The sequence below is a fragment of the Danio aesculapii genome, chromosome 22, assembly GCF_903798145.1.
Source record: "Danio aesculapii chromosome 22, fDanAes4.1, whole genome shotgun sequence".
Classification (NCBI taxonomy): domain Eukaryota; kingdom Metazoa; phylum Chordata; class Actinopteri; order Cypriniformes; family Danionidae; genus Danio; species Danio aesculapii.
The window spans coordinates 4,142,101-4,162,709 of NC_079456.1; the positions used below are offsets into that span (position 1 = coordinate 4,142,101).

At 40.9% G+C, this 20,609-nt stretch overlaps 1 protein-coding gene across 3 annotated transcripts in view; it reads right to left on the minus strand.

The window, feature by feature from the left end:
* ptprsa (protein tyrosine phosphatase receptor type Sa) overlaps positions 1–20,609 on the minus strand; it is a 279,978-nt gene that overhangs the window by 68,712 nt on the left and 190,657 nt on the right. For 2 of the 3 annotated variants that reach the window (XM_056447337.1, XM_056447338.1), the window contains exons 2-8: positions 15,446–15,715; positions 14,731–15,312; positions 14,022–14,158; positions 13,773–13,917; positions 8,095–8,397; positions 2,758–2,951; positions 887–913 (exon numbers count right to left, since the gene is read on the minus strand). In XM_056447337.1, coding sequence (XP_056303312.1) covers positions 887–913; positions 2,758–2,951; positions 8,095–8,397; positions 13,773–13,917; positions 14,022–14,158; positions 14,731–15,312; positions 15,446–15,715 — 1,658 coding nt within the window. The remainder of the gene's footprint in view (positions 1–886; positions 914–2,757; positions 2,952–8,094; positions 8,398–13,772; positions 13,918–14,021; positions 14,159–14,730; positions 15,313–15,445; positions 15,716–20,609) is intronic. The other variant, XM_056447339.1, reaches the window with a different exon arrangement.

Genomic DNA, 20,609 nt, shown 5'->3' on the forward strand with positions numbered 1-20,609 from the left:
TGTATGTGCAAAATGGGCGGGGCTAATGTGCGCACCAGGTGGGTGGAAATAATGTATGTGTAAAGTGGGCGGGGCTGATGTATGCATCAGATGGATGGGGAGCTGATGTATGCATCAGGTAGGTGGGACGAAAGTATAACTAAAATGGGTGGAGCTGAGGTATGCATCAAATGGGTGGGGCTGATGTATGCATAAGGTGGGAGGGACCAATGTATGCATAAAATGGGTGGAGCTGATGTATGTATGCATCAGGTGGGAGGGACCAATGTATGTGTAAAAAGGGTGGAGTTGATGTACGCATCAGGTGGGAGAGACCAATGTATGTGTTAAAAGGGTGGAGCTGATGTACGCATCAAACCGGTAAGGAGCTGATGTATGCACAAGGTGGGTGGGACCAAAGTATATCTAAAATGGGTGGAGCTGATGTACGCATCAAATGGGTGGGACCTTATGTATGCATCAGGTGGGAGGGACCAATGTATGTGTAAAATGGGCAGGGCTGATGTATGCATCAGATGGGTGGGGCTGATGTGTGCATAAGATAGGCAGAGCGAATGTATGCATCAGGTGGGAGGGACCAATTCATGCGTAAAATGGGTGGGGCTGATGTATGGACCAGGTGGGTGGAGCTGATGCATGCATTAAATGGGTGGGGCTGATGTATGCATAAGGTGGGAGGGACAAATATATGCATATATTGGGCGTGGCTGATATATGCGTAAGATAGGTGTGGCTAATGATGCATGAGGTGGGCATGGCGGATTTGTGCATCAGGTGGGTGGAGTTCAAGTATGCGTCTGGTGGGCAGGGCTAATGTGTGTATGTCTGGTGGGCGGGGCAGATGTAACATCACAGGTGTGGATCACATGACCTCAGCCGTACTCACGTATTCAGCTGTGTCGTCCATTTCCCACTAACATCCCCCACCCGGAGGACAGACAGAGAGCAGAGGAGAAACACAGACAGACAGACAGTGGAGAGTAAGACAAGCCCAGCAAACACTCCTCTAAAGTAGGTCAGTGTGGATTAGGCCGAAAAAAAGAAGGAGAAAAAAAAAAAAACGCTGGAGATTGAAGACGAGGCAGGAAATTGAGCACCCAGCGCGATCGGAGCATGACATTCACCAATTCATTTAGTCAGAGGATGAAAAAAATGCCTGTTTCTGAGTTTCACAGAAGATCGATCCAGCAGTTCATCTAAAAAATATATGCTTAGAGGATATTTATACTCAAAACACGTTGTTTTGATAGATTTTTTATACACATTTAATAAGTTAAATTAAAAAAAAGACATGCTTATTTAACAAAACTTCATGCATTTTTTTATTTTACCTCATTATACTGAATTTACACAGAGAACTTATTATTTACAAAGTTACAAAAATATGCAAATAAATCAATTATTCTAAAAGAAACGGTTCTATATTGAAATATTCTATTTAGAACATATTTTTTAAATATTCAAATATACAAATATCTCAATATTCAAATGAAAATTGTTTTATTTACTTTCATTTTTATGAATCAAATCTGAATATTTACAATTGAGCAAAACTGAAAAGGACTTGGTAAAAGTCTCTTAAGACCATGCTATGAGTATATTTTTACAGTTAAAGAGAAACAATTGAACATAAGCTTTTTTTTTTCAGGTCAGACCTAAAATATTACATCTTGTGCCAGATATCAGTATAAAATCAACTGAACACTGTAAGCGACTCGTTCATCAACAGAAGCGGCGCAAGCTCAAACGCTTCAGTCACGGTTTGTTCAAAGCTGTAACATTTGTGGCTGTGAGGAGAATAAGGCATCCGTAATTTCACTGCTGTTTTCATGACAGAAGCTTGTATTATAATTTGAGGTTTCAGCCAGAGGCATTAACTCACTTTCTTCTTTCTTCTTTTCTTTCTTTGCTGTTTGTGCTTTTAAATTAAGCCTGAATTGTGACCGCAGCGCTCAAGTGCCTGGTGTTTTTTTTGTGCAGCTCTCGGGCACTCAATACGGCAGACATAATCAGCTTTTGTTGACTTTATCTATGACACTACAGCCTTAGAGGTTAAACTTATTAGAGGTTTGACTAAACCGTGCAATTCTAATGGCTGATAAGATGTTTTGGACTGCTTGTGGAAAGCTTTCTAGAGGCTAGAAAAGAACTTCACAGATTAAACGATTTATAAAAGGATTTTCACACATTTTAGGGCCACTTTTGCTGAAACGAAAGTTTAAAAATATTGGACTACTAGTTAACCAATCGTTTATGCACTAAATGGGGTACATGCGCAGCTAGTGTTTTTTAGCCAACAATAAATATCCGGTTTTCAATTTCATATGGTTCCTTTTAACGATGTTGTATTGTAATTAAAATATAATCAGTTAAAAAGACTTAAGCATTCGTTTAGTTGTTCAAGCGTAAAACATGATAAGAGACGCAAGAATCGTCAGTAGCAGCAGGCTAGCGCAGAAACTCCTTTGAAAATATTGGGGTAAAGTAAATGTCCATATTCTAAAGAGACAAGGCGCGAAAACATTAAACTTAATCCAGTGCTTCTTGTCTGGTCTGATATCCACTTTATATCATATCAGACAGTGAAGATCACTGATATCTAAAGAAATCTGATCTTTAACATGGCGATTTTAAACGTGGCTGATCTTAAACATTTCACCGGAAGCGCTTGAAAATTAAAAGCCTGTGTGCATGTATACCATTGATAAAGAAAGTGGTTTCAGGGATGGAGCAAGACAAATATGAATCAAAACATACCTGTGCATCAGCTAGCATGACGTCCTTGATGAGTGGCAGGCCGCGGGATTCACCGTTTTCGACTCGGACGTAGTGCACTTGGTACCCCCGGATCTGCCCATGCTGTTTTCCTGGCAGTAAGGAGCGCCACATCACCTTGATGGCAGTGGAGTTGAGCACCTCGACCTCCACACGGCGCGGCGGGGCCCCGGGGACTGCAGAGACCAAGCATTGCTCAACATCAGATACCAAGTTCATCATATTTATTATTTTTTTAACATATTCAGAAGCCAGTTCGATAAACATTTCAACCCAGAGAAGACTCAGAAAACCTTGAGTTTCAAGGAAGCACATTTTTCTTCCAATCTACCAATTTGTACAAAGCTAGTAGTAATGATTCCTGAGATTTTTACATACAATACTGGTGGCTGAGTTCATCATATGCACTACTTTTTACCATATTCAGAAACCAGTTTGATAAATATTCAAACCCAGAGAAGGCTTTGAACCACTTGAATCTGAAGGAAGCATATTTTTCTTCCAATCTACTAATATGTACAAAGCTAGTAGTAACGATTCATGAGATGTTTACATTTTTACATACAATACTGGTGGCCGAGTTCATCATATTCATTACTTTTTACCAACTTCAGAAGCCAGTTAGCTAAACATTTCAACCCAGAGAAGGCTCTGAAAGCCTGGAATTTGATGGAGGCATATTTTTCTTCCAATCTACCAATTTGTACAAAGCTAGTAGTAACAATTCCTGAGATTTTTACATTTGTACATACAAAACTGGTGGCCAAGTTCATCATATGTGCTAATTTTTACCAACTTCAAAAGCCAGTTTGATAAATATTCAAACCCAGAGAAGACTCTGAACCACTTGAATTTGACGGAACCACCTTTTTCTTCCAATCTACCAATTTGTAGAAAGCTAGTAGTAACAGTTCCTGAGATTTTTACATTTTTACATTCAATACTGGTGGCCAAGTTCATCATATGCACTACTTTTTACCAACTTCAGAAGCTAGTTTGATAAATATTCAAACCCAGAGAAGACTCTGAACCACTTGAATTTGACGGAACCACCTTTTTCTTCCAATCTACCAATTTGTAGAAAGCTAGTAGTAACAGTTCCTGAGATTTTTACATTTTTACATTCAATACTGGTGGCCAAGTTCATCATATGCACTACTTTTTACCAACTTCAGAAGCTAGTTTGATAAATATTCAAACCCAGAGAAGACTCTGAACCACTTGAATTTGACGGAACCACCTTTTTCTTCCAATCTACCAATTTGTACAAAGCTAGCAATAACAGTTCCTGAGATTTTTTACATTTTTACATACAGTACCAGTGGCCTTAGTCTGTGCAGAAATCCCCAAAAGCTGTTTCCATCCATAAATGTGAATAGGACTCATGTGCAAAACTGAAATATTGCATAAAACATTTGTCTCCATCAAAGTCAAAGAGAAAAAAATAATCATCACTTCCCGATAAACTGGCACCAAATATAAACAAAAAACATGTAGTTTTGTGTGGTAGGAAATGCCATTTTATCTTCTATAGTAATTGAGTTGCGTATCAGAACATGAAACGTAATGAATGTGCTTTTGGTGTTAGATGCTCTCAAGACAGTTCTGGAGGTAATAATAATATAAAAATAATAACACTGAACCACTGTGATGACGGACTTTGTCTGAGGCTTGTCTTAGAATGACCAAAACAACATTTGAACACAACGTGATGCTTGCTGTCTGCTATTCTACCCAATGGGACTCGGAATCATTTAGTTTTGAAAATAAAATATTTTTCAGCCAATTCACCAATTTGTACAAAGCTAGCAATAATAGTTCTAAAATGTATTTATTTGACATTTTTACATACAGTATATTGGTCTTTATCTGTGCTAAATGTCAACAATGATGCTATGGTGTTGTTGTAAATTACTTTTCATTCGACTATGAGCTACTTGGTTTTAAAGTGATCCTGTTTTTCTACCAATCTACCAATTTGTACAAAGCTAGCAATAACAGATCCTGAGATTTTTACATGCGTTTTGTTCTGTGCAAAACTAATCAATTTCATGAAGCCGTGTTTTATTCATATCAGTAACTGTAGTTTCAGTTATAGCGGTAGTGATAACTGCTTTCATCATGTTAGGGACATTAAATAGTGAATTAAAATTAGGCTTTAATTGCAAATCATCTTGAGTAGACATTTTTTGATTTATTTTGACCAACTATAGCGAGTGAATTATGAAAATATTTTGGCCTAACGAGATTATTTGATTTGAAGGGAACAATTTATCCAAAGCTAGATATCATCCCCTAAAAATGTATGCATTTCCCTTCAAGAGCTCAGTTTTAAGTCCATGCAACACCACACACATTTAATTATGTCTGATTCAGACTTATTAGCCAAACTGTAATGGCACAATGTACCTATCCTAATGGAGCACCTCAAGACGGTACAATACACCCAGCTTAAAATGTCTGAAAAGAAACTAAGCCCTAGTGCCTCGGCTAGTATGTACATTCAATTATGTGAAACCAGGTTACTGATTAAGCGCCCATCTTCGGGGACATTTAATCAAATGTAATATCACACCCCCATATAGCCGAGCAACCATTTCATCCCCTTCCATTTCACTATCATTCTTATCTGAGATCAATTCTCCGTCTGCAGACCTGCGAGCTAATGAAAATCCTTTTATACGAGGCCTTGATGTTTAATACCTCCGGTCATTCGGCAGTGCTGTAAGGAGGAGACCGATTTCCTGGACGGTCAATAAAAGGCACCATAAGGGGATGTACTGTGTATCGGGGCCCGACTCTTCCGTATGAGACGGTTTAATGGTACAAGTCTCTCAGGATGTGACTGTCGTAATGTATCGCTGCTCGGATAACTCCATGTGGGTTGGTGGAATGAGATTTCCCATCGGAGGTCTTGCGAAAACGTTCCCTCCCTCTGACCAGCCTACAGCGGTTGACCAGCCTGTCAAAACCATCCATCGCCGGGTGGCCCTCAGCGCCAGCGAAAGGCTGTGCTCCGTATTGATTACTAGCTTGTATCCCGAACTAGTGCTGTCAATCACGGAGAAAGACTGCTGTCACCAGGGGGGGGACCGTCAGACAACATTTCTTACTCTGGCTGGATTTATCTCAGCGCTCATAAGCTGTCCGAGCGCTTTACAAAGAGATGAAAATGATGCTAAGTCAATGTTTCCTCCATCATGTAATGCTAGTCAATAGATCTGCCCCCCCAAAAAAAGAGAGCTGTCTGCAGTGATGTACAATCAACATTTCTCCCGGCTTGTCCACCGTATTGGATTTATTTACTTGCTAAGCTTAGACAGCGACCTTTGAAGGTTCTAGAAATATGATCAGCCCTGCCTTTTTGTTCAAAGAGTCAATTGGCTTCATTCTGGAATCAGGCTGATGGATTAATTTCTATAATATAGCAATGTAGTATTATGATGTGGTCTGTAGAGGAAGAATTAGGATATGGATTTCTGAATTTTCTGACATCACTGGGAAGCTCCATGTATATACTATAGTCATATTTTGTTGTCCTGTAATGCTTACCTAAGGAGCATCTATTAATATGAGGCTATTGAAATTGCATCTTAATGCACATTTCTTTCACGTATGCTGGCTTGACAGTTCAGAAAATATGATATTAATAATCCTCAGGTTGTTTCGATGCCATAAAAGCTTCTTTTGTCTTCAAAACACAAGAATTTATTGATTAATTTGAGAGCCCCTCATCCTCTTTACGGTACGTTCACACCAGAAGCAGATAAAGCATCAAGCGCGAGTGATTTACACGTTAAGTCAATGCAAAGATGCGAATAGATATCCTGCGGCGTGATTCGTGCAAATTGAACGTTTGACACACTTAATCGCACAATTCGCTCGAGTTGGGAAATCTGAACTTTAGGGGACATTCATGCCAGGTTAACCAGTCAGAAGCATGCTCTAGTATGGGCGTGATTATGACGCCTGTTTTTGATGTCCCGAGGGGAAATCCTCCTGCCAACACAGGAGAACAGTCATCACACTGGGCTCGGCTCAGTCGGAAGCACCGCTGAAAGCCTCCAACATCCAGGTACAGTTTCTGGAGGAGTTGACGAACTCACAAAGCTGGTGCACCTCTGAAAAAATCTAGTGGAGTCAAGACAGAGGCGCCGAACGAATCTACACTATTTTTCAGCTCTCCTAAAGCACATAAACACAGGGATTCTCTCAATAAAAACCATGTTAACCATTTAGCAATAAAACTAGAGCCACTGGGTGGGCAGAAGCCCCTGCCCATGATGTAAATCCGCATTTATTGTAAAGTGCATTTTACGCATGAATGAAGGAAGTAAACTCCAAATGTTGACGCGTCTATTTACGCATGAATGGCGCAATTTATTCGCACATGCCGCGTCTGGTGTGAACACAGCATTAGACAGTAAGGGTCTTGACTCGTTTTGTTCTTGCATAAATATACCTAATATGCTGACATAGGGAAGAATCTGTTGAATTAAGTTGTTATTTTTGTCCACATAAACGTAGCTTGGAACTATTCTGATTGAAGGCATATGGTATGTTTTGAGAATGTTTTACGGTATTTTTCTGGACTTTAAATGAGATAGGAACCGTGCTGTTTATGAAGGATGAAGGAGCTCCCGGGTTTCATGCGAAACGTCTTAATTTGCGTTCTGTTGACAAACTAAGGTCTCACAGGTGAGTAGTTTCTATTTTTAGTGGTTTCATTTTTGGGTGAACTAACCCTTTAAGTATTTGTGCGAGTAGACTACATATAAAGTCAATGTATTTGTGTGAGTAAGAACGAATTTCCACCGAGCGGCGCTAATAACCATAAGCAGCGCCAATGTGCATAATTCACCTAAGTGGCATCGACTGTACATGTTCAAAGAATGAAAAATTCATGTAGGTGTAAAACATCCTTTTACTTTCACTTTGAATAGTGCGAATGAACGATGACAAGATGATTCCGAGTACCCGGATGAGCCTGTGTTTATTTAGCAGTTGTTATCTTGGAATAACACACCTTGCATTATTGTGACTGACCAATCAGAATCAATGATTCCAGACAGCCATGTAATAATACACTTAAACATCAGCATATAAATGCTTTCATTTTCAACCTGTTTGGTGCATTTTATAGGTGACTAATTGGGTAAAGAGAGAACACTTTTACTAATAAAAAACTATATTCATAATCACCTAAGCAATATAGGTTTTTAAAACAATGAAATTTTGCATCACTTTCCAAAAATTGTTCAGCCCTATTTAAAAACATGCATGAGCACTAATTCTGAAACGAGGTTAAGGTTTCAGTACCGTCCTCATCTGTCCGGCAGAGCAGAGGCTCGCTCTCGGGGCCCGAACCCACACTGGTGGAGGCCGCCACGGTGACCCGGTACATAGTCCATTTCTCCAGCCGTTGCAGCAGGATCTGGCCGGACGTGGGCACCTCCACGTGCTCCGTGCTGACCTCTGCTCCGGCGCCTACCACCGCGTAGCGCACAATGTACCCGGCCAGCTCCCCATTCTGGCTTTCTGCCGGCGGAGGGCGCCAACTTACCATCAGGATGGTGGAGCTGGAGCTGGAGCACTTAATGTCTTGAGGGGGGGCGGAGGGCTCTGCTCAGGTTTGGGGAGAGGGGGGGAGAGGAAGGGGTGGAAAACAAAAAACGAAAAGATGGGAAAGAGAAAAAGAAAATGATAAAAGGGAAAAAACCAACTGAACAAAAAAAACAAACAAACAAAAAACAAACAAGCAGAGACATACTGGAACATAAGAACAAAAGAACGAAACGCAAAGGGTAAATGCAAACTCAAGAGCTTGGTTTTGAAGGGGTCAGAGTGCTTCTCACGCATGCATAAATATGAAGTATGAAGGCTTAACTTTGGCTCGACATAGATCTGGACGTAGCGCCACAGATGCTGGGTGCAAAATCAGAGCGGTTTACACTTCATAAATGGATTTTCTTTCTCTGTATATGCGTATCTTGTCCTGTACTACTACCTACATGTTAAATCAATTAGAAGATCGATTAGTAGAAGAGCAAAATAACATAAATGTCTTTAAAAATAAAAATCAATGACTATAAAACAGGAAATATCTCCCAATGGGGTGAGAAAAGTAACCTTTCCTCAGCTTTGTTTCAAGTATTTTTTCCAAACCCCATTGGTTTTACTATAAACTCAGTATATTTGGATACATTGTCCCTCTCAAGTAAATGTATCTTGATTGAAGATGTTTTGATACAAAACAAGGCAAAAATACAAAGCAAGAAAATCATTTTTGCAGCAAATCCAGCGATAGCCGCCTGTGCGCAAGCTGAAGATTTAGCCCATCTTTCACAGTAAATACCCTGGCTCTCAGGATATATTTCCACCATGTGGGGAAAATAGATCACATTATTTGCATTTGAATGAAGGCCATTCATTGCAGTATTTCGAGGCGTTTTTTTGGGTTCTTCTCCTGCACATATCAGAAATTACAAGGTCTAAATCAATATAAAAGTCTCATTTGAAATGCAGAGTCTCTGCTTTCTAAATGCTTGCGCATATGGATGTATTATCCCATTTAAAGGCTCGTAACATTTATCTCTATTGTAAAATCGAGCATTAAAAGTTACTCTGTCGCACTGATCCCTGAAGCTATAAGTAACACAAATGAATGAGGGGGAAATGGACAGACGGGGATAAAACATGTTTGTGACTGAAATTCAAATGGATAAGCACCATCGTTGGAAAAAAGCAAAACAAAATCATTCAAAACAGATTACAGGAAAATGAGCAAAACCGTCTGCAAAATAATGGCTGGAAAGAAAATGTTAGGACCCGAAATGTCAACTCAGAAGAATCATGGAAAGCCACCAAGCTTCAAACATAAAGTAAGACCATTAAAAACCAAAACAAAAAGCAAAAAATAAAAAACACAAAAGCATTTTCCTGTACATTATACGTACCTGACATCTTCAAACAATAACTTTTAAAGACTTTCTTACCACAAGCACCCGATTCGAGGGAGACTATATTTCCCTAGAGTCGGTTGGGTTCTGCCCTCTCCCTCTATTGCTGAGCTCACCAAACACAGCTCAATTTGAACCATTTACATCAATTTAGTTTTCTTTATTAGCCGATACATTCATAGATGTACATAAGGTTGTTTTTGGGGGCTGGAGGGAGTGAGCGTTCCCTGTACTTTCATCAGGCTGCACTATTCACTGTTTACACTAGCCTGAGGGTCCACAAGATTGAGATCAGGGTGCTAGCACTTCGCTAACTATGTATGCCTATGTAATATAATCCACAACAATGTAACTTTAACTTTTAAAAACATCTCAAATTTCAAATTAGTACCAATTCCTGATGTGCATTTTTAAGGGGAAATGGTAAACCGATTTATCCCACCACCAGCTAACTTTCAACACAAGCCAACTGAAATAACATTTTCCAGCCATTTCCAGCCTGGTCTTAGATGGTCAGGCTGGAAAATGACCAGCTAAACCAGCTTGACCAGCCTGGTTTAAGCTGGACATAGCTGGTTTTGGCTGGGCTCCCAGCCTGGCTAGGCTGGTCAAGCTGGTTTTAGCTGGTCATCTTCCAGCCTGACCAGCTAAGACCAGGCTGGAAATGGCTGGAAACCAGCCTGGAAATGGACAAAACCCCTTTAAAACCAGCCTGTTTTTTTCAGTAGGGAAAGGTCCCAGAGTTCCGTAAGCTACGTTATTCAAAGCCTTGTATATTCACCAAAAGGGCTCACTGGATTACAGTTTTGATCTTCCATTTGAATATATATTTTAAAGATGTACTTCCTCTCTTGGAAAGTATTAGCATTCAGTAGATTCTTGGTTTAACTTGGTTTAAGCGCAGCAAGAAAGTCTGGTTGGAGTTACAGAACTACCTGAAGATTTAGGCTCATGATTCTGGCACTGTATTAAAAGAGCCTCTTTAATCCAACCACAAGTTGTACCTTAAAACAACTGACAGTTGAAGAGTTCAATTTTCAACTGAGAGAGTTCTGCAATTGAAGATTTGTTTGAGAGTAACAAATGACCCAAAATATTGGACTTGTCTAAAATGCTACTTGTCAGCCTCCCAATATGTTCTTTACCAAATTCAAGATGACGACTGGTGCGGAAACCCTTGCCCTCAGTTTGTGGACCCTCTGCAACAACGTCTGAAACCTTTGCATCACTCAATAGCCATTGACTCTTAAGTGGTTTTCCCAGAATGCCTCTGCCACCCACTTGGTCAAGGCAGGAGTGTCTATCTCCACTAACCCTCAAGAGTATGGACACATCCCCCAAAATTAATTATCCTCAAAGATATATCAACAAGTGTCGGGGGATATGGAGGGTGAGGTGAGTACTCTCTGCCAGACCATCGCAGGGGCTTTGGTTCGTAATTGTGGGCTGACCAAAGAACAGTGTCAACTGAAAAGCACTGTACCAAGAAGGTAACAAACACAATACACTTTCCTTTTGCGCCTTCACGAGAAAGTCCAGTCTGCCATTTGGTGTCATTAAAAACTGATCTGCAAACTCTTGTATAACCTAGAGACCATTAATGATTAACTCTCAGTGAGGATAATGGTGCTCTTTGCAGTCTGTGAATGAGATCTGAACCAATTCCATTTGGTGTATAGGTGCTGCACTTCATGGTTACTATATGCCTACATATACACACTGTCTAATTGGTTATATGATTGACCCTCTCAAACATGAAGTGGCAGATTGGGCTTCCTCTGAATGGCCGTCACTTACCTCACAGGAATCCACACTGTAATGTTTGTTTATGTGTTAGGTTGAGGGGCATTTGTGCTAAATTGCCTTTAACTGTCCGAGCTTGTCGCCTCCCTGACCTTGTTAAGGGTAAATCTGCACTACTTTACTTTCTGCTCAAGGGAAGACATCGGCAGATGTAGTGAACCACGTCTCCCATCTGTGAGAGCCTAAGGGACAACGTCCCGTAACTCAAACAAGAAGCCTACGGTCCTCCCGCTGGGATACTTACTCTCTCACCTTTAGTTTAATGGATTTGCTTTGGCAATGCTAAGTGCTGTTGCTGCTTGTCGTGGTAAACGAAACCCAGACAGGAAGAGCAAAATAAAAAGGCTGAAAGCTATTTTTCTAAGTGTGATAGAGTAAAACTAAAATGAAAGAAAGTTGAACTTAAACCAGTGTACCGAACAGAAAAGAAAACCAGGTGACCTTAAGCTGCAGCAGGTGAGCTTTAGTTTCATTTCAGGAGACAAAGTGAAACGAAGAGCTAGAAAACAAAAGGGAAGTTGAAAGTGCACCGCATTGTTCCAGAATACAATATGTGAAGACACCAACAGTGGGACAGACATATAGAGATGGAACAGAAGGTGACACACACACACACAGCGTACAACATGCATTAATAGAGCGCCCCCCGGGGGTAGGGGGAGGTATTACATGCATTCAGTGTGCGCTCTCTCACGCTCAGGTGTTACGTTGTGTGTCAGTGCAGCAGGTTCATTGCATCCCAGCACCCATTCAACCAACCCCATCCCACCCATTCTCCACCAACAAGCTGCACAGGTAGAAACAGAAGACGAGTTAAAACGGTCCACATTTGCTGCCATGGCTTTCTGGCATCTTCATCCCATTAAAAATTACAACACTTCACATTTTCTTTTGCTTGCTCAAAATACCTAAATGTAATCATGCATTCAGGTTTTACCATTTAAAACTTCCATATTGAAACCTTCGGTATGTTTCACAATACAAGCTGAACATAAGTAACCACATTTTTTAGCAATGGGCACATGCCAGCTGCAAGGTTCCCCACAAGCATTGATGATTTCATGCACCGAATCATGATGCGACTCAGCGAGGGTGTATTTTTAGGCCGGAGGCTTGAATAATTCAGCCGGTCTCCCAGCGTAAATGCTGACTACCTGCAGGCGCCAGCGGCCACTGACTGTGCTGCTTTCAGTAATACACAGTGAGGGACTAGATGTGGTGGAAAGCCATGGCAGACCCCAGTGTCAATAATATTTTGTGCGCTTCAGTCGCATGGGAGGAAAAAAGTGCATTTGCTGTCGACACATGAAAAAGAAATATGAACACAGAAGAAAGAAGGGAGCACGCAGTGGAGCCAAACGGCACGCTTGCTGCGGATCAATCAGCCCACATTGATTTGTTTGTTTCACATGTAGGAAATCTCTGAAGTACATAACTGTGACATAGAGAAACCCAGATGAAAGAATAACCAAACAAAGAAGGAAAAGAAGTGCATCTGACGCCATCCTGCCAAGGGGCAAGGAATCCATTAAACTAAAAACAGGGGTCATTTAAAAGTTTGGGCCTTAGACGCTTACACAAAATAAATTAGTCAGAGGTTCTCGTTCATGAAACGCAAGTGGAACAAATTGTGCAAATCATACATACAGCCATTCTTACATAAACCGATGTATTGAAGAGAATGCAACTATTTACGTAAGAATGTTTCAACAAACAATTTACACAGACTTTTATCGTCTTCAATTTGTCAGCATGCACAGTAAGAAACAAAGAACATTTTGTTTTTGGCAAGTCGTTCGGATATATTCTCAACAAAGCAACATCACCTTTGCTGCCTGCATGTAGCCACACGTTTGGCTCAAAGGTGATGCTGTTTTGCACAATTTAGATGCATAAACAAACAACACAAAGGAATAAGGCCAAAAAACCCAAAAGCAACTGCCAGAAACTTGAACCACGGACCAATGTTCAGTCTTTAACACAAATCTGCTGTAGACACAAGAACATCATCTTTCACTCTTGACATTTCTGGATTCGATAAACAATATCCCTGGATTGGGAAACGAGGGTGAAGGTTACAGTGGCTCTCTCCAACAGTGTTGTTGTATACCGACCCCACTGAAAGCTCAAAATAGCCATTACTTCTTGGCATTTCTCAATCCAAATAAAACATTAGACTCCCCTCAACAACCAACCCTTCATTCGGGTCCTTAGGAAAAGAAATGGACTACATACTGGCTTGAGACGTCGTCTGGGCTAAGTCGTTGGTGAAGGCTCCAATGCCCTTGTTGGAGACAGCAGCCAGAGTAAAGATGTACTCTGTATTTGGACGTAGGCCGTCCACCACATAGGAAGAGGTTGGAGCAAATTTTTTCTTACCCTGTTTGATGCAAAACAATAATGGTTACTTCTAAACGAAAAGCACAAGAATGGTCCTGAAAACATAGTTCTGTATGTTCGAGAAGATTTATATGAAGGACGCACCAGAGGTCCATCTTTGCCCTCTCTGTAATGCAGTTCGTAACTGATGATTCCCTCTTTCTCGAAGGCTGGTTCCCATGTTAGCTCAACACCCGTGTCTGACACCTCACCAACCTGGAAATTGGTCGGCTGTCCTGGGACTACAAACGGAGGCAGTGTTGACAAAATAAACAAAAATATTTCAAAACTGAATGTATAGTGAAGATGTTGTAAGTGCATAAAAAGTTTTACCAGGTTAAAGTTTTGTTCACTTAACACTAGCTAAACACTTTTTTGCCAACTCAATGACAAGAGATTTCCTGATCTTAAATCTCACTTTGCAAGATCATTAGCTCATCAGGTACTAAGAATGGATAATTATAATTGCTAAACTCACTTTACTGCATTGTTAGCCAACCAAACACTGATGACAGGCATTTCAATAGCTAAACTCACTTTGCTACACCAGCTTATTCGACACTAACAAAAACATTTTCAATTGAGAAACTTACCTTGCTGCATTGTTAGCCAAAATGGAAAACATTTCCAAATAAGAAACTCATTGAAACTCATCAACTGCATTGTTGACCTCACTTTAACACATTAGCTCCCAATATTAGCAGTGAATGTAGATATTTTTCAACCACTAAATGAAACTATTAGATTAATCAGACTTTACCCAGAAGGTCAAGTAACCTTGTTACATCTTTTACCCTCTAAAATGCAGACTCACCTCCTTGAAGCACTTTGACATGAATGGGATCTGAAAAAGGTCCATCTCCAACAGATGTGAAAGCCAGAACTCTGATGGTGTAGGTCTCAGAGGTCACCAGACTCTGAATGGTCGTAAGCACGCTGTCCTGGACATTGTGGATCTGCCACATGCTCATGGGGAGAGTTGGATCCATGGTGTAGTAGACCCGATAACCCTTGATCTGTCCATTGGGCTCATCCGGCTCATCCCAGCGTACCAACACAGTGTTCTGTGAGATGATACGGGCCTGGATGTTTCTTGGCGGGCTGGCGGGAGCTTGCTCTCCAGTCCGAGCCTCAACCGGTTCACTGGGAGGCCCTTGGCCAATGGTGTTGAATGCTGAAACACGTATCTCATAATCGGTGTTGGGAGAAAGTCCTCCAATGCTGTAGCGAGTGGTGGTGATGGAGTCCACAGTCTCAAACTTGCTCTCGGGAGACTTGGCGCGATACTGGATGATGTAATGAGAGACAGGCTCCGGATTCCCACTGTCCCAGGTGATGGTGATACTAGTGGCAGTAGTTTCAGTTACGACAGGAGTACCTGGAGGTTTTGGCAAGGCTGTAATGGGGGATAAGAAAATACACAGGTGTAAGCATTCATGGGACTAGACAGCATTTGAAATTGATGCTTCCGACATGGGTTTAATTTCGTTTAACCAAAGAACCCTTGAGCAACCTTGGATGATTCTTACACTTGACAGTGATCTGAGCCACAGTCTCAATGATGCCCAGGCTGCTCATGGCCACACAGGTGTAGTTGGCTGACTCGCGGACGCTGTTCAACTCCAGAACGTTCCTGCCCACTGGCATCTCATCCTCAGGCGTCAAGTCCTCAGAGTTAAGCATCCACTTGACGTAGGGCATAGGCGAGCCCACGGCGACACAAGTGATGTTGACGCTCCCACCCGGCATGATCTCTTGGCTGGTGGGCAGGATGGAGAAACGTGGGGGCACACGACGAACTGCGAAGGGTGGACGAATGGCGACAAGAAAAAGAGAAAGAGAAAGGTAACAAGACATGCCGATGAAAACGAGCCTTTCTTTAGAACACACAATGTTGTCTAAAGAGAGGACAACAAATGATAAATAAAGAGACTAAACAAACTTCACAAATGTTTTGGTTTATACAAATTAAAATAATGATAAAGTAACTGAATTAACAGAACTGCTACACCAACAATATAGATTGACATTTAAGCAACAAATTCATAGCAACAAGGTTTCAAAGACTAATATTTGACCCATCACAGCACGATTAACTGCACAAAAATCTATTATGAGTTTCTCATCTTTGAAATTTGGAGATGTCCGTGTGACCTAAAACAAAATTAAATGTGTGCATTATTGTTACAAAGTAAAAAAGCTAGAGCATTTCTTTTCTAAGGGAATAGAGAAGTGTGAAGTAACTTAATAGGCCAAAAAACCCTACATATGTACCACTGTATGCACACATTGGTACATAGGTATACTATGATCTGTAAGTCCCTCCAAGAGGGAGTAAAGATGAGAAACCTTAATCAGATTTTTATGGTTGAGAGTAGATCAACTGGACAAAGCCTTTTTAAGATCTGACACGCTTCCATTAATAGATGCAGCTGTCATTTTCACAGACATCATGCAGAAATAGGTAGAGGTCAACCAAAGAATAAATGGGAACAATAAAACCAGAGAGAAGAATTTGAGATAAAAATGCATAGAGGAATATAACTGAAGGTTCGCTAGCATGCCCGGACAAAAGACAACTTGAGAGGGGGAAAAAAAAAGAAGTATAAGAGAATAAAACGCGCAAAAGAGCCAGATAGAGGAAGAAAGGGAAGGGTTGGGTAAAGGAACGAGGGGGGGAAACCCACTTCAATGCAGAGAAAGGCTTTTTTAATCGTCTCCAGCCAATATGACGTAATGTGACAGGATTGTATTGTCACATTGCGGTCCTGGCTAGAGGTTACACAAAATTTACAGTGGAAATTCTTGATTCAGTCAATCTGTAGCTGTCGGTTCAACTTAACTAACTTTCACACACATATATATATATATATATATATAAAACAAAAAAGAAAGGAAATTAATCAAAATTGGCCAAATAATGGCACATGAAGGTAAGGACGCTAGTCTACGGTGATGACAGCGATGCACCTCAACTACTGAGATTCCAAACCTACAACACGAGAGAAAAGATGAAGGATCTGTGAGGGGGAAAGTACTGGACATGAGTTATGGCGTGATGGAGTTAGCCAGGTTATAAAATAGGTTATTTTTTTCATTGCCTGTCTGGTATCTTCATTCTTGTATCCTTGCTTTTAGTTACATGACTCAATGAAGGTCAAAGAGCATGGAAACTACAGACTCTGGACTACAGATTCATAGAATCTGTTCTTATACTTATGAAGCACCCCTAATATAAATTTCGAATGTTAAACAACTCCATATGCTACACAAACACTGCTGAAAGAACTGTTTCCAATAGAGTACGATCACAAGACTCTCTAAATACACAGTCCATCCAAGTATTGAGTAAATGTGTACATCTATAATAGGAATGAAATATCATAAAGCATCCATTTTAGCCAACGTTAACATGGAAAAAGTTAAAAGCTGCTGTATGTCTACATATGCAGCTGGTCATCCTTGCAAGGTTTTGGAACCGAGCAATAGAATTACAACAAGGGTTCAGCTTAGAAAGTGCTATCTATTTAGTTTGGACAGAGGAGAAATGATCATGCCAAACTGATCCTGGTTTCTCTCAAGGTTTTTTCCTTCACTTTCGTCAATTGGTGAAGTTTATTCTTCGCTGCTGTCACCATTGGCTTGCTTGGTTTGGTACTTGTGGAGCTAAGCATCGTTAGATTTACTCTTGTGTATGGACTGTTTACTAGAACTTCTATGTGAAGCTGCTTTGACACAATCTACATTGTAAAAGCGCTACAGAAATAAAGATGAATCTATCTGAATTGAACATTTCCTGTAAAATCTACAGTTGTAGAGTTTGGCTTCTCTAAGAATCTTCCCATATTGATGTTGATGGATGGAAATGACAATGAAACAGGACGTAGGGTGGCACTGAGTGTGTCCTAAGATGGCAGTGGTGGGGGGGTGGGTCATGCCTCATTTACATTGGCAAGAGGAGAAAGGAAAGACAGAGGGACAGCGATGAGTGCTGGGGCTAGCTCAGGAAAGAAAACTAAAAGAAAATGAACAACCCCACATATACACAGATGAGGACAGGAACAACAGGTAGAGACAGGGCACAAGGCAGAACAAGACCTAGGCTGCAAGACAGCTGACGGAGGGGGGCGGACAGACTGGAAGGACACAATGGAGTACGGACATGTGGGGTAAGAAACAGAAGGGAAATCACATGGGGAGTGAGAGGTGGGGATCGGGGCAAAGAGGAGACTGTAACCATGGGCCAACTGGAGTAAAAGCATGTGGGCTTTACTTCTCACACAATGGGGCTTGAAATACATGATTAATCTCTCAGCATCGCCTTGGAAGACAGCAGCCATAGAGCATAACGTCCTGAATTTGAAACTCAACACCACCGAAAGCACTGTTTAAATCTAGTTTAGATGATGGCGCCAACATTTGTATTGGAAATTACTTTAGAACATGACAGTTATGAATTGAAATAGTTTAAAAATACTGTCACAGCAACAGGCTCAACTAATACATAACATATTCTTTAATAAACTTGTGAGCCAGTGTGACCTTGGTTGGTGTCTATCGAGTAGAAAACAACAACATTTTAACTCAATCCAATTGAAGTTTACTTTATGTCATTAGGTTATATTTATTTAACAGCGTATTAACGCATTTTATTATCATTTTATTCATGTTGACATTTTTAATACGTTTTTTTTCCAACGGAAAAATGCAGGTTCAATACAAACTGAGCTAGCATAATGATTATTATCATACAAATCAGACATATAATTTCAATTAGAAATTTTAGACCTAAATCACTTTCTGTGGCAATTACGCCAACAATGCAAAAGAGAATTTTACTGAAAAAGAATTGCTCCTTCAATAAACATAAATTTACTTTTGATTCATAAAGAAAAGAAAACAAATGACAGCAAAACAAACAATGACATACTGAAACACTCCCCCCCCCCATATAAATGCATATTGAACAAATGTTCAACAGAGGTGAAAGGGCAGCCCACGTATCACAAGGTGCATGCATGACCGTGATTGCAGGAATGACGTCAACAGAACGGCACCAAATTATTGACCAGGCCTACCGCTACAGTCAACACACATCTGAGGCATGCAACCCTCCCCAAGTGCAACATCCTAAAGGAATCCACACAATTGAAAAGTCAAAATTGGTGAATTCGTCACAGCACACACAGACATCACAGCGCAGTTGTGTTTTTAAAAGGTCTGTAGAGAACAGTGACAAAACACAGTGCAACATGAGCGACAAGACAAGTGGGATCCTTCTAGCGTGGATTAATGATGGACAGGCCCGCACGTAATCCTGAACAGATTTAGGGAAAGTAAAACAATTCAATTAATGGAATCTTAGACAAGGAACCACATTCAATAAACGTATTACGTGTGGGCCTGCTGACGGGTGATGCAACATTTGGCCATTCGTAAAACCAAAAGGCTAAAAAATACAGTTTGCTTCCAACAATGAGCCAGTAACCTTTGGTTAGTTGAGTGAATGAGGGCTGCAACCTTTCACCTTGCAAATTAATCCCAAATTAGTCTATAATCGTGACTAGAATCTTAAATCTTGTTCAAACTGGTCATTTTCTGAACGGAACAATCATTTAAAAAGGAGCTTGGCAACTTCAAAGTCAATGGCAACAAAGCATGGCGCACTTTAGGCTTGAATAAACTGGGGAAATCATAAGCGGGTCTAATGTTTTCAGATGCATGTCGACATTTACGGCTGGAGCTATCACCGCATCGGCCTCGCTTGCTTTGCTTTGAAATGCCATTGCACCAAGCCATTATGGGATTTATCTAAGTCCTAACACAGCTCGAATCCTGACGTTTGATGTGCAATGGCGTTCTTCGCTGTGATATTTGGAGGAATATGGAAGAGTCCAATTGGACGGACACGCTCCTCATTCACTAAAACCAGGAGCCCAGCAGGCTGAGAGCGATCTCTTTGAGGTCCAAAGTCGAAATCCCATTTCAAGCCCAATGTAGAGAGAAAGGCAACTCAAGAGGACAGAGATAGACAAAATCGGCCAAAGAGTGCCTCACTCCTTATAGTTTCTGACTAAGGCGGACATTTGTGGCCATTTTGGTGAGACAGTCTGTCCAGCCCCAAAATGAAGGTAGGAAGGGGAGCCAAAATAATGCGCAGCCCTTTAATGTCACCTTGAAGCTGAGATTACACCCTGTTTGATGTCCCAAACCCGCAATAATCATCCATTTCGCTTGAAGGTAGCGTGGCGTATTTGCATGCAGACGGCAGGGGTTCCCCATATTAACATACACACCTCTGCCGCTGCAATGCAAAGCAGCCGCGGTAGGGGTTCAGTCCACGTTCTAGTAATGGAAATTTGAACATTTGTAAAACATTAAAACCTCTGATCAACTGGTTACAGCATAGTGTTCAATTAGCATCCGAGGCATTTGGAAAAACCTGCCCCTTTAATTCTTTCACTTGAATCCAAGTTGACACGTAGATAGGGTGTGATCTAGCTTCTATTTACATTTTTACATTTAAAAAAATCATGCAAGAACATGCAACACAACCCAAAGTGGTGGCAGTGGGTTTCTCATGCATCTACATGCGCATACATTGAATATATTCAAGCATTTGGCATGGCACACACTTCACAGCCTTCCAGCATCTCTGAGTGGATCTGGGGGGGTCTCGCTTTACTCTACTAA